Source organism: Corylus avellana, chromosome ca7, assembly GCF_901000735.1.
Source record: "Corylus avellana chromosome ca7, CavTom2PMs-1.0".
Taxonomy (NCBI): Eukaryota; Viridiplantae; Streptophyta; class Magnoliopsida; order Fagales; family Betulaceae; genus Corylus; species Corylus avellana.
Genome location: NC_081547.1, coordinates 15,975,163 through 15,992,297, shown reverse-complemented (window position 1 = coordinate 15,992,297; position 17,135 = coordinate 15,975,163). Strand labels below are relative to the sequence as shown.

The 17,135-nt window shown below is 38.8% G+C and overlaps 1 protein-coding gene across 1 annotated transcript in view; it reads right to left on the bottom strand.

Annotated features, from left to right (window-relative positions):
• Positions 1–11,754, bottom strand: part of LOC132186715 (mannosyl-oligosaccharide 1,2-alpha-mannosidase MNS1-like) — a 26,211-nt gene extending 14,457 nt beyond the window's left edge. Inside the window, exons 1-3 of the mRNA XM_059600735.1 lie at positions 11,231–11,754; positions 6,107–6,154; positions 5,604–5,759 (exon numbers count right to left, since the gene is read on the bottom strand). Coding sequence (XP_059456718.1) covers positions 5,604–5,759; positions 6,107–6,154; positions 11,231–11,392 — 366 coding nt within the window. The 5' untranslated portion in view covers positions 11,393–11,754. The remainder of the gene's footprint in view (positions 1–5,603; positions 5,760–6,106; positions 6,155–11,230) is intronic.
• Positions 11,755–17,135: the final 5,381 nt, after the last annotated feature.

Genomic DNA, 17,135 nt, shown 5'->3' with positions numbered 1-17,135 from the left:
GCGAAACAGAAGCCACCGAAGAAACAGTAGCCACCACCGTAGGAGCAGTAGCGTCATCCCTCAAACTGCGCCAAAGCCTCGCCGGAGACACAGGAGTCGCCGGGGAAGATTTCTGTCCAAAATCCCCAATTTGAACATTCTCAGCAAACCCAGGAGACTCCGGCGAAGACTTATCCGAGTGCAACAAAAACCCATCGCTGAACTTATCGGGATCTAAAACAGGGCCGCAAACGGGAATTTGAACCACAGCCGACCCGGAAACCGACCCGGAATTATGCCCATCATAACCCAAAGAACCAACCCTAATCCGCTTACCTTTGGGCTTCTCACCCAGCCCGCGAAGGATCCGGTCCAACTTTTCGCAGAAAAACCCTAATCGCCTCATCGACTTGTTCCTTCTAAACTTAGCTGCCGCCGCCACCGGAGACGAAAAGCTTTGCTCAATCAAGGGATGAGCTTTCTCCATTTCGTAACAATCCATCGCGAATCGTATTTCCACTCCAGCATTCCCCATCTCGAAACAGCTCGCCACCGGGAACAAGTCAATCTCTTGCGACGAAAGAAGCCGCACCCCAGCAATGTCCGCCACCTCGCAGGAAGAAGAGTGCAACGCTTCGGCGAAAGACCGTCCATCTTTTGTCCCCGGAGAGGAACTCTCAGAATTCGAAAACCCTGGAGAACTCGCCTGCGCAGCCAGCAACGAACGCAGCTCAACCACGAACCTCCGCCAACCCCGCCCAGAGCAGGCCTCTGGGATCCAGATGATACCTTTCCGTTCGTCCTCCAGATAGGCAACCACCTCCAGGAATCTCCCAGCTTTGTTACTACCCCCGCTCACCGACAAAGACTTCCCTCCCTCGCTAAATTTTTTGACGAAATCTTCCTTCACCTGAGACTGAGACGCCTCTTCTACCGTAGCTGCCAACCAGGAAGCACTTCGCTGACCCACCAGAATAAGCCCTACAAAACCCTTCCTTCTTTCCTCCAAACGAAGCTTCGAAGCCTTCGTCGAGAAAAAGAAGGTTTTAGCTTCCACCGAAAAACGTCGCTCCATCCTAATCTACACGAACGCATCCCACGAAAACAGAAAACCGAGCTCTAGCGGGACGCGCCTACACGCGCCACCGCTGGGGTTCCAGTTCCAGCGCCTCCGAAAGGACACAGAGAGAGAAAATTTAGTTTATTCAAAGTAAAGTTAGAGCTGTCTGTTTGCTTTTTGGTTGGCTTTTTGGAAGCTCGGTCTTCCTTTTGGATTGTGCAATGGGGTATTCAAGTAGATTTTATGTGGAAGCCAAGCCTTTTGAGCTCATCTGTGAGGAAGGGGTATCAGTTGCTCGAGTTTTTGAAAGAAGCATGGTCTCATGCGTTCTGTTTCTCTAGGTTGTGTTAGTGTAAAATGGATGCTAGAGACCATGGAAGAGGAATTATATAGATCATCTAGGATGGGTGCTCCAAAGCCTATATCACCCAGTGTTGCTCGAATTTTCGCAAACGATTTTTAGTTGTTGCAGAATACACCGGTGGTGGCCGGAGGGATTTTGTGGTTGTACAGAAGGTAAAGGAAGTAGGGCTTGGTCGGGGCTTGCTCTCAAGTTCTGGAACATTCTAGAAGTTTTCTAGCTATCCGACGACATTGTTCATAAATCCTCTCGTTCTGGGGTCTCAAAGTGGGAACCTTCTTCTAGCATGTTTGTACGCCGTTTGGCGCCACAGTTGCATGATCCAAACTTTTTGTGTGATTTGAGGAGAGATGTTGACATCAGTAGCGCTCTTCATGCTTTGAGATGCCAATCGGATCGCTTGAGTGGGGATGAGGACCAGCTTATTGTGAGATTGGGCGTGGACCTGGACTCGAGCCGAGAGACAGTTGAGTTGGTTAGTAAACAACATGTTCGGGCCATTGGTAAAAATCTAGTTGGGTCTATGAGCAAAGTTAGCCCAGGCCAGGCTGCTACTATTGCGTGAAGCCTAGTCAATAAGGGAGGGTTGTCCTTCCCATAAGCATCAATTGGGACTAGAGACCCAAAGCAGTTAAGTCGAGTTTATGGTGCATTAATAGGAGCAAAGGCCCAATTATCTCACAAGTGAGACATTGGCTCAAATTTAAACCAACTCTTAAGTGGGTTAAGAAAACGCAAGCGGGATCAAAGCCTTCTTAGGGTAAGGATTTGGGTGTTGGTATGGGTCCTCCAGGTGAGCGCTTAGGTGTCACCCAGCATGATGGATCTCCGTTTGTCCCAATGCTTAGCCTTGCCGTCCGTGTGGGAGTTGATCAGATGGGGAAAAAGAGCGTTGTGGGGGGCGTAATCAGGGGGAATCCTCTCATAGGCAATTCTCCGTCCACTGTGTCACCGCTGAACACTCAAAAGCAACTTTTCTCGCAATCTTCATACTTAGATTTTGTCGAGGAGTAGGATTCGATGGTTGTTATCAGCTAGGCTTCCTAAGTTGGGTGATTTTGGCATCACCCTCAATTCTTTTTTTTTTTTTTTTAAGAGTAATGTGAACATTATTGAAAAAGCACAGAGGGGCGCAACCCTAATGCAAAAATATATACAATAAAAACCCCTATGGAATATACAGAGAGCACATATTCAAGAACTCATCTATAGTCAGGACAACACTACGATGATGAGCCAACGCCCACAAGTGTAGCATACAGTTCATATTCTTCCTCATCCCATCCACCGAATAGTACTTATCCTCAAACGTTCGGGCATTCCTCTCCCGCCAAATACACCATGTGATGCACAAAGGAACCATCCCCCAAATGACTTTAGAGATAACCCCCAATTCTAGAGGGTTGACTTGTTGTGTTCGGCAAATTGGATGTAGCACTAGCAATGATGCGGTATCTAAACTTGTGCGTTGTGATGGTATAGTAACAGAGGTTCTGTTATCAGAGCAACATGTTGCTCCTAGTCTGAGACTCTTATCTATTAGGCAACTTTTGAGGTTTTCAAGTTGGGCTATTGTAGATATCAAAGGGAAGGGGGGCAGTGAAGCAGGTTCCTCCACCGAGGTTCTCTCCTTCCCCCATGCCTTACCACTATGAGTAGATGGGGGAGAAGTGTCAGTGTTGTTAAGGGGGACAGCTTGGAATCCATAGTTGTGGGAGGTTTTGAGGTGGTTTGTGAAGAAGGGCTCAATATCCTTGAAAGCATGTCTCCGCCACTCAGATGTGAATTTTTTAAAGGAGCCAATCTTTTTTTTTGATAGATAATATCAATTTATAAAAAACGAAAAGGGGCGCAACCCATGTACACAGAAAGTATACAATAGAGCCCACAAATGCAAATAGCTATTAAGCTGAAAATGAAGCACATAAGTCTAAAAATTCTGCAAGCGTTATATACAAACGATTATGCATGATTCTCACTCTCGTCCCAGCGGTGCGTGAGGAATAGGGACGGAGCGTGGGTGAATTCTGATCGGTGTTCCGGTAGTGTAGATTGAGGACCATCGAATTTTGATTGGAAAAATGGGTTATCTAGGGTATTTCTATGTAGAAACTAAATCTTTTGAGATTAGATCGAATGTGCAAGGCGGAGTCCAATTGGCGGAGAAGAGTCGGGGAAAAACACGAGACATGATCATGGCATGGCCAACCATCTTCTGGTTAGTGAGTGCATGGGACTATTTGACAAATATTGAGATCGTTCATGACACTTGGAGGACTTTTCGCTTTGGTAGTTTTTTGTACGTGATGCAGCGAAAAAATAATTCCCACGGCAATTATCTGGAGTTATCGTAATATGGTGGGAAGGGATGGAGGAGCTTTGTGATTATACCGGAGGGGCATGAAGGGAAGGGATGGAAAGATTGCCGTTCGCAATTGCAGCGACTAAAGTTGCATTTTGAGAAGAATAAAGAAGGGGTGATCAATGGGGAGAAGTCGGAGGGAAAGAGACAAACCAGCAGGGCTCCAAAAGAGACCAAAGAGATGCAACCGACGAGCGGAGGGACCAAAGAGATGCCACCGGCAAGGCCCCAAAATCAGCAAAAGGAACTTCAGAATCGGCGTTCATATGCGGAGGTGGTGGTTGGGGAAAATAGCACGACCGGCACCTCCTGTACACAGGCAGCCGGTGAGGGGGGGTCGAACCTTCGTAAGGAAGGTGCACAAATTCTGGAGTTTACGCCCTGCACCAAAAGGAAAGTTTGGCGACACACACGCTGGAGAATCTCATGAGCATTAAGGAAATTCCGCTTTCCTTACAAAAACAGATATCCAGCTGTCTAGAAAAGCTGGAGCAGGGCGGTGGGAATAAGGGGCTGGAGATGGGCAGGAGGAATAAGGAGATGGAGATGGGCTGGGGTAATAAGGGGAAGGAGAATCAAATGAGCCAAAGCAAAATGGGGAATGGGCCCCAAACGGGGTGAATGAGAATGGGCCTGAGCAAACTAAAATGGTTGTAGAGCTAGTAGATAAGCCCACAAGGTTGCAGATTATCAACAGGTACCGCAAGATATACGTTCACCGGTATCCCACTAGAAACAGGCGATGGCGTCCAAAACCGGTGAGTGCAGTATCGCTGGTTGCTGACTAGAGTGTGACGCCGGAGCAAGAAAAGGAGGATATTGACACAGAACACGCCGATGCAAGTGACCACATCTATCTACCGACAATTACAGGTTCGCCGGAGACTGATCGAAGCGGAATGCTTGAGCAACTTACGGAACTTCTTGGCACAGAACACGCCAATGAGAAGGATGGACCATCTGGGCAGGCTGAAAACAAGATAGAGCTGGCCGAAGAAGGGGCTAGAGACGGTCTAGACGCTGCCGGCGTCGTTTCCATGGTACCAGCAACGGCAACTAGAGGTACAGCGGCATCAGGGGTGGCGGAGCAAGGGGAGACCATCTCAGACAGGGCCGAAGAGGGGAGCACAGAAACATTGGGAGTCTCTGAAGTTGTGGGTCAGCCCGTGGATCAGACATTATATGCCCATTAACCACTAGGAACTCCACCGAATTATTTCTTCTATAACAATTTGCCAAATGATGAAAAAATTTAGTATTAGTCTCCCCCTCTCAACCAAAATGCCCTCGACTTTTGTCTCAAACTCACTTCTTCAAGAAAGATACTCCTCTCCAACTCTCTAGAAAAAGCTTCTTTCTTCAATTTTTCATGTTCAGTTAATGTTCCTCCGCAATCAAATCCAGCTCACAAAGACCCTCCACCATCTCCTTCCTCCGCTTCCCTACATTATCAAAGACCTCCTGATTCCATTTCTTCAAATCATATTTCAATACTTTCAATTTGTGTGCCAACACATAACTCGGAAAACCCTGATAAGTATACGAACCCCACCAAGTTTTTACTTGCTCTACAAAATCCTCCGATTGCAGCCACATTCTCAAACTTAAAATTCCTACTACCCCTACTCCCCACACCACAACCCAACATCAATGGAAAATGATTAGACAATATTCTAGGAAAGCGTCTTTGAGAAACATCTAAAAAATATTCCTCCCACTCTAGAGATAGCAAGAATCTATCAATTATCTGACCATGCCTCAACATCTCGATTATTAGATGCCCAATGTAAAATTCAAACCAGATGGAACAGATAACATACAAAACAAAAGGTTTAGAGTACCTGAAGTTCATCTTGGCCCCATGCATATTTCTCATATGAACTCCAGGCATGGAGCATTGCTTCTTTAACTTTCTCTCTTCGCTGAATGTCAATTGGATCATCTGGAACAACCTCTTTCTTGGAAACCTGACCATGTGTATTATCTAGCTCTTCCAACTGAAAGTAAAATTTACTAATTAGTCCAACATGTCTGGCACTTTACAAAAGAATAACGGATTACTGTGGACTAAGAGTTATTGCATACTATACTACAGTTCTGTCCACACTTGAAGTACTTGAGCAATATGAATTTAGAAAACCATGGAAAGAACAATAGACCATTTTTTAAAAAAATAAAAAATAAAAAGGAAGCCAGAAACTTGGCTGTTTAATTCACAAATAAAAAGTTACTAGGCTATTTTGTGACTACATAACTCTATTTTGAGAATATGTTCAAAACAGATTTTCCTAGGATAAGCATAAATTTGACCATAAGTCTAGGATTAGCATTCTAAATTTCTTACCAAATTCTGCAAACGGATCATTTCTTCATTTAACTTGACAACTTCTAGCTGCAAATCAGAAAGAAGTTTGTCAGACAGCCAAGAAAGAAATAAAGTCTGAGAAAAATTCTGCACTATAATTCAACTTTTTAGAGAAAAACTCACATGAAAGAAAAATATACTCTTTATAAATCCACATTTGAAGAAAAAGGTTATTCACAACTAGTAGTCTGACATATATTTTCTAATTATGAAGTGCAACCCTATCAGAAACAGGTTATACCGACATAACCCTGTTCTTTAATTTGTTGTACTCCCACAAATTGAGACAGGGCGGCAAAGACAAGCTTTGTTAGGTTCCTTCCAAGAGAGGGTTGTTCAATGTCAGATGTTACTACAATGTCCTTGTTCGCCATGATACCACTCCTTTCCCTTTGAGGAGTATTGGGCGGAATAAGGCTCATTTGAGAGTAATGTGGTTGACTGGTGTTGTATGTGTAAGAAGAGTGGAGAGTCAATGGGCCACCTTTCCTCCATTGTGAGATAGCTAGTGCCCTATGGAATACCATTTTCAGCATTGTAGGGTTGGCTTGGGTTATGCCTAATCGAGTAGTAAACCTTTTCGCTTGCTGGAAACATCAATGTGGTCAATTTCGGGATACTACTATGTGGAAGTTGGTTCTGTTGTGCTTTATGTGGAAGTTGGCTCTTTACGACTCTTTACCTCTGGTCAACTACCTTTGACTCAAATATTTCTAGTTTTCATGTTTTCCTTGAGCTTTTTTCATCTACTTATGTGTATCTCTTGTATACTTTTTGCATACTTGGGTTACGCCTTCCGCGCTTTTAAATAAATTACATTTACATTTTTTTATAAGTAATAATCATTAAAAGCATAAGACGCCTTTTAGTGCACAGGAAGTATACAAGAGAAAAAACATCTAGCTAGGAGCAAAGAGAATAAGAAAATCATAATAATTGATCACCACCACAAGTCAACAAGCAAGAGATCATTTCCAGTTTCCAGATGCAAGAATTGCGACCGATTAAAGTGATAGAGGCCTATAGAGGCTTACTAGTAAAGGGACTGGTTGGAGCGACTGATAGAAGAAAGAAAAGCGGGAAAGGATATATTTTAAAAAAAGGCCTTTTTAACATGGACTGATTCCGACTAATTATTGGACAGATGACCCTTTGCCATAGACCAATTGCAAGCGATTCACTAGCATAAAGCATAAAGAGATACAAAGTATGGAAGAATAAAGACTAAATCTCCTCTAAAGTCCTCAAAACTTATGTTCTAAATCTCCCTTAAAGTCCTCAAAACTTATGTTGTTCCTTTCCTTCCATAGACACCATAAAAGGCACAAAGGCACCATCTTCCAATGGTGCTTATAAAAAATAAGCCTTTAAAAACTTATCAAAAAATTAATATAGTTCTGTCCCCAAGGAGTAGTTCAATCAACTAGAGACCACACCTTATGAAACGAAGGTTACTAGATCGAATCCCCCCCCCCCCCTCTTGTTTGGACATATCAAAAAAACCAAAAAACAAAAAAAAAAAAAAAAAAATTAATCTAGTTCTGAATTTTTAAAATGCAACCCCCCCAAAAAAAAGGAAAGGAGAGAAAAGAGCAAACCAAAGGCACTTCTTGAACTTATGAATGAGTTGTAGCTAAAATGGGCATTCCATCCTTCATAAAGAAGAATTCAAAACCTATTAGATGCCTATGTAACTTAAATAAAAAACACAAGGTCCCATCTTTGACATAATATCCCAAATTTACCAATTGGTTGACATTCACTTTTAGATTCATCAGGATTGTCAATGTATGACATTAAAGTTGCATTTGGATATGTCAAAGCTAGGCCAAATTTGGGGGCCCAACAGATTATAGGCTCATTTTTGGTAAGTTCACATTTGAGACATATCAAAACAATTTCAAAATTGTAGGACAGACTTCAAAACGGCACTTGAGGGCTCCAAATAATTGCTAGAATTTTCACCTCCAGGCTCATTTTTGGTAAGTTCACATTTGAGACATATCACAAAGCAATTTCAAAATTGTATGATGGACTTCAAACCGGCACTAGAGGGCTCCAAATAATTTAAATAATTGCTAGAATTTTCACCTCCAAGCTCATTTTTGGTAAGTTCACATTTGAGACATACTTCACCTCCCTCCCTCCAGGCTCATTTTTGGTAAGTTCACATTTGAGACATATTTCACCTCCCTCCCTCCCACCTCCAGGCTCATTTTTGGTAAGTTCATACCTCCCACCTCCAGGCTCATTTTTGGTAAGTCCACATTTGAGACATACTTCACCTCCCTCCCTCCAGGCTCATTTTTGGTAAGTTCACATTTGAGACATATTTCACCTCCCTCCCTCCCTCCATCACATGAAAGATGCCTTTGTGAATGGAAAAGTTGGGCCAAATTTTGGGGTTGAGCAAGTGTTTAGGTTTGTTTATGCTAATTTCCTATTTGGGACATAAAACAAGTCAATTTTAAAATTCTAGGACAAATTTCAACCCAGCACATGAGGGCTCTAAAAACTTGGTAGAAAATCCATCTCTCTCTTAATGCTTGTCAATCTAAGACAAGAAAGCAGCATTTGGATATGGAAAAGCTGGGCCAAATTTAGAGGAAGAGTAAGATTTTAGTTTCATTTATGCCAAGTTTACATTTGGGACATAACACCGGGTAATTTTAAAATTCTAGGACGTTGAGTTGACATTTAAGGGCTATATATACTTGCTAAAAATTCCACCACTCAATGCTTACCACCAATCTATGACATTGAAGATACATTTAGATATGGAAAAGGTAGGCCAATCTTGGGGGTTGAGTAGAACTTCAGGATCATGCTAAGTTCACCTTTGGGACATAAAACAATGAAACTTTAAAATTATAGGACAAATTTCAACCGAATACTTGAGGCCCTGAGGGCTCTAAATACTTACTAGAAACTCCACCTCTCTCATCTAAAGATCTCAGCAGATTTGCATGTGGCAAGGGCCACTCAAGGCCACAAAACCATTTATGGTGCCCATCTAAGTCACCATAAAATTGTGCAAAGACACAAGATCTGATGTGCTCGCAAATCACATATGGCATTGAATTACATTGGGAGGTGGACGACATGCTAACAACAACATCAGCAGTTTAGAGGATTATTTCAAATGAGATCGCAAAATAGGATAAGGAGTGGGAGGATGGTGTCTATCACTCTAGCTAGCTGAGGAAGATGAAGGGTGTCAGTAAAGAAAATGTAGTGGATCTACAAGCAAGCCTATGACATTCTTGGGAGTAGTTTAGTGGATTATTTCAAATGAGATTGTGAAATAGGATAAGGTGTGGAAGGATTATCGAATAATGTCTAACGCTCTAGCAGCAGAGAAAAGGCTTAGTGATGTAAGCACAGTGGGTCTACATGCAGGCTTCATGGCATTTTGGGGATTAATGTAGATATTTAGGTGTAGAAACTGAATATGACTACCGGGGCCTCTAACATCAATAAACAGTTAGATCTACACTGTACTATAAGACTATACGGCAGTATTACCATTGGTGGTGAATCAAGTGACAAGTTGTAGTTGAGCATGCCCGAGAATATCCAAACATGCAGGTGAAGTTCTAACACCTGATTATTTCTATAGCTTCACTTAACTCCAAATACAGAATTCAAATAAAATATTTAGAAAGCTAACAGGATTCCCAAACTCATTCACTCAAAAACCCTTTTTAAAATAGTTCCTAGAATTTCTTATATTCTCATTCCAAACACAAACAATGAGCTCTTGCTCAAATAGCACCTCCTAACACTACGAAAAAGGGATAGAAAGTGGATTCAAGACTAGCTGAGTGTGTGTTCAATTTACCAAAAAGGAGGGAGAGAGAGAGAGAGAGAGAGAGAGTCTCTATCCTAACTGATGTCATTCTTGCTTCTTACAACACTGAACCTAAAGTTTTTAGTCCCGAATTATGGAAACAAAAAAGTGATTATGAATGGAAACAGTTATTTCGTTAAAGATCCTGATAGTTCCTCCCCACCTCGATTCTGCTCAGTTTCAATGAGACAACTTCACCATTATCATTCTTGATAATCTTACATCTTCTTCACTTCTAGTAGGTTCCTCTGTTTTAAGATTGTTGGCATGATTAAATGTACTTTCTTTTTTATTCTCTTTGCAAAACAAAGCCTTTACATAATAAACAAGCTTGGGCATTAAGCATTAATGAGCTACAGTGCAAGCCTGAAGCTCCTCTTTGACTCGTGACAGATTAGTTTCTATTCCGCTCCAGTCCAGTCGGCTATCTTCACATTCTCTCACCCTCTCCCATCCCCTTAGTTATATCACTAGGACCATGGATTGCTACTTCTAGAAAAAAAGAAGTGGAATAGGCCACTATGATATGATAGTTACTCCCAAACATTGCAGGATGAGCGAAAGGTAATTTAGAATTTTAGATCACCCAGTTGAAATTATACAAGCCAAGAATGAGTATCTCTTCTTCTTAATCTCATCCTACAAGAAAAGTAGCAAACCGTAGCTTCAACTCTCACATTCAATATTTGACTTAAGAGATGCCCAATAATGATCTACCATGTCATTTTGGTTCCTACGTAAGACAAACAAATAACCGTCGAAATTATGTGGTTCTTATCATTGGACCAAAGGACCTCTCGCACGAATGAGTCTATCAATTTTCAAGTGCATCCATATTATACGGCGTCCTCAATTTCGAAAACTGATCGTATAGCAAAACCTTTGAACAAAATCAAACCCTATATAGTATGCCAAACCCTCCCATGTAACACCCCCCGAGAAAGACCAAAAACAGAATTTCCTAATTCTCCGATCAGGATCAAATAATATCCAAATCCAGAGACTAAAAACCAGATCGCATTTCACAAGTAGACAAAACAAACAATAACCCTTCATTCAAATGCAAAAATATTAAACAACGGAACAGAAATGAAAATTGACGTTGATTTCACTTACAAATATTCTCAGGTACTAGAAATTGTAAAACCCAAGATTCAATTTTCGTTTTCACGGACTTCCTCAGCAATCAAACAGAGAATATATCTATCGACCTAACCCAAAACGCAATTTTTTATTTTTTTTTTCTGTTTTACCTCGTGTTCTCTGATCATAGTCTGGCGATCCCAAACGATGAGACTGCAACAAACGAATCCAATGAAGAGCAAAGCCAAGCGTTTCGGTCTCTTCAGGTAATACGACGGGTGACAGTACCTCCATTTGCTGCTTGCAGACGACGATCTGCTACTCCTCGCCATTTCTTTTCTTCCTTAAAAGCTTTTCGGTTTTTTTCTTTTAGACCTCTTTCATTTTCAGATTCAGAACCATTTCCTTGACTTTTGTGCTGTATTGGCCGATCTAAAATCTGTCCCAGCAGGAGGAAAATTGAAACGTTTCGATGGGATAATGGTAAAGGTCAGTGCGAATCCTCTATTCTTATTTCTTGAGGAAAATAGAAAAACAGAAGCAGAAAAAGAGAAGAAATGTTTCCGTTTGCGGCCTCCCGTTTCGTGAGATGTGCGTTTCTGGTGTGGGAGAAGAGAAACGGGAGAGGAGGAGGAGGTTGGTTGAGAGAATTCGGGCAGAGAAAAGTAAAAACTCTGTGGAATTTGATACTTGGTCAAAGTATGGTGGGTTTACCATACCTCGTCAACTACGTTAGTGGACCAATCAAATACTGCCATCTAACGTAATTTAACAATCGACAAGACGGACCAGGATCTCCTCTAATTGAGATTAATCGGAGAATCTCATGTTGAGGGATCCTGGTCATTGATGAAATCTAATGGTGTAAGAATTTTTATGTAATCGAGGTGCAGTAACTTTTGACAAGAGCTTTTTGTTTTATCGATCCTCAAACTTCTTCTGCACACTTTTCCTCATTTCAAAAAAAATAATAATAATAAAAAAAACTTCTTTCTTCCCAACCTTGTACTATTTTTAATTATTATTTCATTTTCCCTCCAAAAACAAAAGAGAGCTCATTCCTCAAACTTCTACTACAAGCTTCTTCCTCATTTGAAAAAAAAAAAAAAAAAAAAAACTCTTCTTCTTCCTCACCACACCACACCATGAAAGCTTGAACCTTCTTCTTCACACCGGAAAAAAGCTTCATTCTTGTTAGTGTTGAATTTCTACCCCCAAACAAACAAAAAAAGAGCTCAAGAACAATGTAAGTACTATTCTCATGTATTTCTATCTTCTATAATCTGTTGAAAGAAAACCTAGAGTATAATATATATTTCTATGTGCGTACAAATAGAAAAATGTTGTATGCACATATATATCTTAGCATGGTTGGGTGGTAAAAGTGTTTTATGTTGATGTTGTTGAAGAGAGATATCAAGTTGGAAGGGGCTTGAGGTCTGTGATCAGAGATTAATGAAAAGTCAATAGAAGCATAAAAGGCCAAAGGGGAAAGGTATAATTTAATCAATTGCTTAGTTATTTTTATTGAATTTTTTTTTCTTTATTTTTTTTCAAGTGAAAAAGGTTGCAACTTGTGATTCCTTATGCTTACTTTTTTATTTAAAGTTATAGATTCGAAATGTGGTACTCTATATACAATTAGTTTTGCATTAAAATGATAAATTATCCACATAAAATATGTAATCTTATTAGTTTATATATATCATATTAGATTGAACTTTATAAATTATTCTAAAAAAATATAATAATTTTTTATGTAATAACACAAATGTAAAAGATCTGAATTTTGTTTTATATAAATGAAATTCTCACTAAAACACCAAACCAAGCACATACCAATTTTGGCAGAAAACAGAAAATACAAAAGGATAGAATGGGTAAGTAAAGATTCCCCAGACCCTAGTCGTACAATATGTGATTCCTTAAGCTTACTTGTGAAAAAGGTTGCAACTTGTGATTCCTTATGCTTACTTTTTTATTTAAAGTTCAAAAGTTGCAACTGGGTGTTGAACAAAGAAATTTGATTGACTCAAACTTTTGCAAATTGCAAATCTATGTGGACTTTTGTATTATGTTGCAAATCTCTATCTTTAGCTTTGTGTAATTGTTATTTTATTTTTAACTTCATGTAATCCTTTTATCAATAGCTTATACGGTACTATAAAATGGAAGGAAATAGTTCATATGCAGCAATTATTTTGTGATGCTCTTTTGGCATATTTTAATTTTGATTTATTAATTGCTAATGACAGAGATATAATTTTACATAAAAAAAAAAAAGAAAAAAAAAAAAGAAGGAATGGATGTCATTGTGGGCGATTCCTCCCAAAATGTGAATTCTCAGACATATTGGACACTTGAGGTTGGTATGGAATTTGACACTCCAGAGGATGCATGGAATCATTGGGGAAATTATGGAAAGCAAATAGGTTTTGGTGTCAGAAAACAATTTGAAAATAAAAGAAAGTCAGATGGAAAAATAACAACAAAGAGATTTGTTTGTTGTAAGGAGGGTGCTCGAAAAGAAGACAAGCGAAATCATCTTTACAGTCGTCATCGAGATGAAACAAGGACTGGTTGTTCTGTTGGATTGTCGATTTCATTAATACGAGAGACTGGAAAGTACAAGGTTTATGATTTTGTAGCTGAACATAATCATATTCTGCATCTTGAAGAAACCACTTATATGATGAGATCGCATCGTAAAATGTCAGAAGTTCAAGCATCTGAAATTGGTTTGTCATGTGCTTCTGGAATCTCTCCTAAGGCAACACATGCATTGATGAGTAGAGAGGCTGGTGGGAGGGCAAATCTTGGATATACTGAGCTCGATCAAAAAAATTATCTTCGATCAAGACGGCAAAGCAACTTAATATATGCTGAAGCATGTAGCTTATTGAACTACTTCCAGGAACAACTTAATAAAGATCCATTATTTCATTATGCAGTCCAATTAGATACCAAAGAAAAAATTACGAATATTTTTTGGGCTGATGCAAGAATGATCGTTGACTATGTCTATTTTGGTGACATGATGACTTTTGATACTACATATGGCACTAATAAAGAATTCAGACCCCTGGCTGTATTTATTGGTTTTAATCACCATAGAGGGGTTGTGATTTTTGGGGTTGCACTTCTATATGATGAGACAGTAGAGTCATTCAACTGGCTTTTTAAAAGATGCACATGCAAGTAAAAAGCATCGATCAATCTTTACAGATCAAGATGCTGCAATGGCAAAGGCATTAACTGAGGTAATGCCAGAAACTTGGCATGGATTATATACTTGGCACATAATGCAAAATGACATCAAGCATTTGGGGAATTTCATGAAAGATGGTTTTTATTTTCTACGAGACTTTAAATCTTGTATGTTTGAATATAATGATGAGGCTGAATTTAAAAATGCTTGGGACAAAATGATTCAGAAGTACAATGTCGGGTCAGTTAGTTGGTTGGATAGTATATACAAATTGAAGACAAAATGGGCTAGATGTCACATGAAGAATGCATTTACTCTTGGAGTGCGAAGTACTCAACTTAGTGAGTGCTTGAATAGTGACTTGAAAGCGTACTTAAAATCAAATTTGAGCATAACGGAATTTTTTCAACATTTTGAGCGGGTGGCAGAGCAAAAGCGACATAAGGAATTGGAGGCTGAATTTAATCTCGAGAAAAATTGCCTACTTTGGGATTAAAGAATTCTCCTTTGTTGAAGCAGGCAAGCCAAACATATACTCCTGTGATATTTAAAAAATTTCATGATGAGTATGATTATGCATCAGCAGCGATAGTAAAATACCGTAATGATAGCCAGCTAGTGCATGAATATATTGTTGGGTTTGTCAATGACAGTAAAGAGAGTACAAAGTAGTTTACGACCATGCCAATAAGATAATTTCATGTAATTGTAGGAAGTTCGAAACATTTGGAATTTTGTGTTGTCATGCTTTGAAAATTTTTGACGTACTTGATATAAAGACAATTCCCGACACATACATTTTGAAGAGGTGGACAAGAGAAGCAAAGAGTAAAGACATCTTAAATACTACGACAATGAATGTGCAAGAGGATGTGAATTTAAATGCTACACAACGATATAGAATATTGTGTCCAATGCTAGTGGGAGTAGCCACTGAAGCAGCTGACAATGAAGAGGCATTTTCTTTCATAAAGAAGATGGTAAAAGAAATGCAAAATGGAGTTCGAAATATTAAAAAAGGTTCGAGTGCTACTCTTGATAATGAAGCTCAACTGTCATTGTTAGATGGCAATAAAATTGCAAATCATATCCAATCTGTTGAGACATTATTTGAAACAGTAAAAGGGATAAAGAAGAAGGATGGTCGGAAGGGTGAAAAACAATTAAAAGGTTGGGTTGAGACACAACCAAAGAAGACAAAAAAAATTATAGCAAAAAAAAAAAATGAAAAAAAGTGTTCTCGGGTAATATTCTAGCTCTACAAATTCACATTAATCACATATAATTTATTAGATTTAATACCATTTGACTAAATGAATTTTATTCTTACTTACAGGAAATTAATTGTTCTCTCAACCTTTGGGATGATAACTCTAACTCGCATATAAAATGTTACTCTTATCAGGTGAGTATTATTTGAGTTTATAATGTTTGGCTATATTTCATGATATGTCTAAATGCACTTAGAAAAAAAGAAAAAGGAAAAATGAATAGCTTAAAATAACTTGAATCGTATGATATCTAAATGCATTATCCATTTGTAGCTTGTGTTGATGAGATTTTATTTTGTTTTATTATATAGCAAAATGACCAAGTGCCTTATTCAGTACCAATGATAACATTTGAAGAATCGTTTCAACATAGATGCGAAACCAGTTTCATTAACTTTTTATCGGTACATTTACACATTCTACTCTTATGATTATATAGTGACCATTTTACCGGTGCCCTAACACTATTTTACTTTTTTTATATAATTGATGTGGTTATGTAGGAACCATTTGATAAAAGTTCATTGCCCTTATCTTCTCAAATATCAAATCATGCGTACATTACTCAGGTAAAAATATACATTTTATTCATATTTGAAAACATTAATGCATCTCATATTAGGTTGACAAGTTAAATGATATTCTTATTTTTTAGGAAACCAATGGGTTCCATCTTACACCAACATCAATTGTTGATAGCACAAATGCAAATATAGATCTCATTAATTTTCTTGGTAAGTAGCAAACTTACTAATAGAGAAATCTTTTAGTATTTTCTTATTCATTTGAAAAAATAACTTTGATTTTGAAACATGTTCAGGACATTGAAGGGTGGTGCGAGATTGAAAAGGGGTGTTGATTGCGATTTTTTGTTGTTTTGGTGGGTTGGTGACTTGGTGTTGTGATTAGAACATTTTTTGTGTTGGAAACTATTTTACTTTTGTATTTAGTTGATGCAAAAGAACATTGTAAGGAACTAGAGGAAAATCAGTGTTGTTTATTCAAATGAATGGTTATCAATTTGTTTGCATTTGTATCCAAATTTGAATGGCAGTGTTATTGATATAATTTTGAAGAGTATTATCCCGACAATCACAGCAAATAAAATCTTCTTTATAATGTTGTTGGCGTGAATTGGAGTATGAGCAAATACATCAATTCTAGGAAAATCATACAACAAAATTCAATAAACATAACTAAGAATCACTAATTATAGATATATACACTTCTGAGGGAGCAAACTATTTACATTTTTCTGAAATCTACTGGGACTTTTTCATAAAGACTTTATGAGGCTACAAAACTTCTTGAACCAATTACAAAATGATGGATGTACACAAATTTTTTCCTCTGCCCAAGCCTATGCGCACGTGATATAGCTTGCCTTTCCACTGATGGAGTCCATACCACATCCAGCAAAACAACCCTAGTTGGATCATTGAAAAAATTAATTGAGAATCGGTGTATCTGCATACTGAAACAGGATATGCAGCTGTGTATTTGCATATTGAAACAGATATAAAGAAAATGATGCAGCTAGCCATAGGAAACATAAAGTCATTTTTTTTTCTTTTGTTTGTTTTCTTGATGAAAACC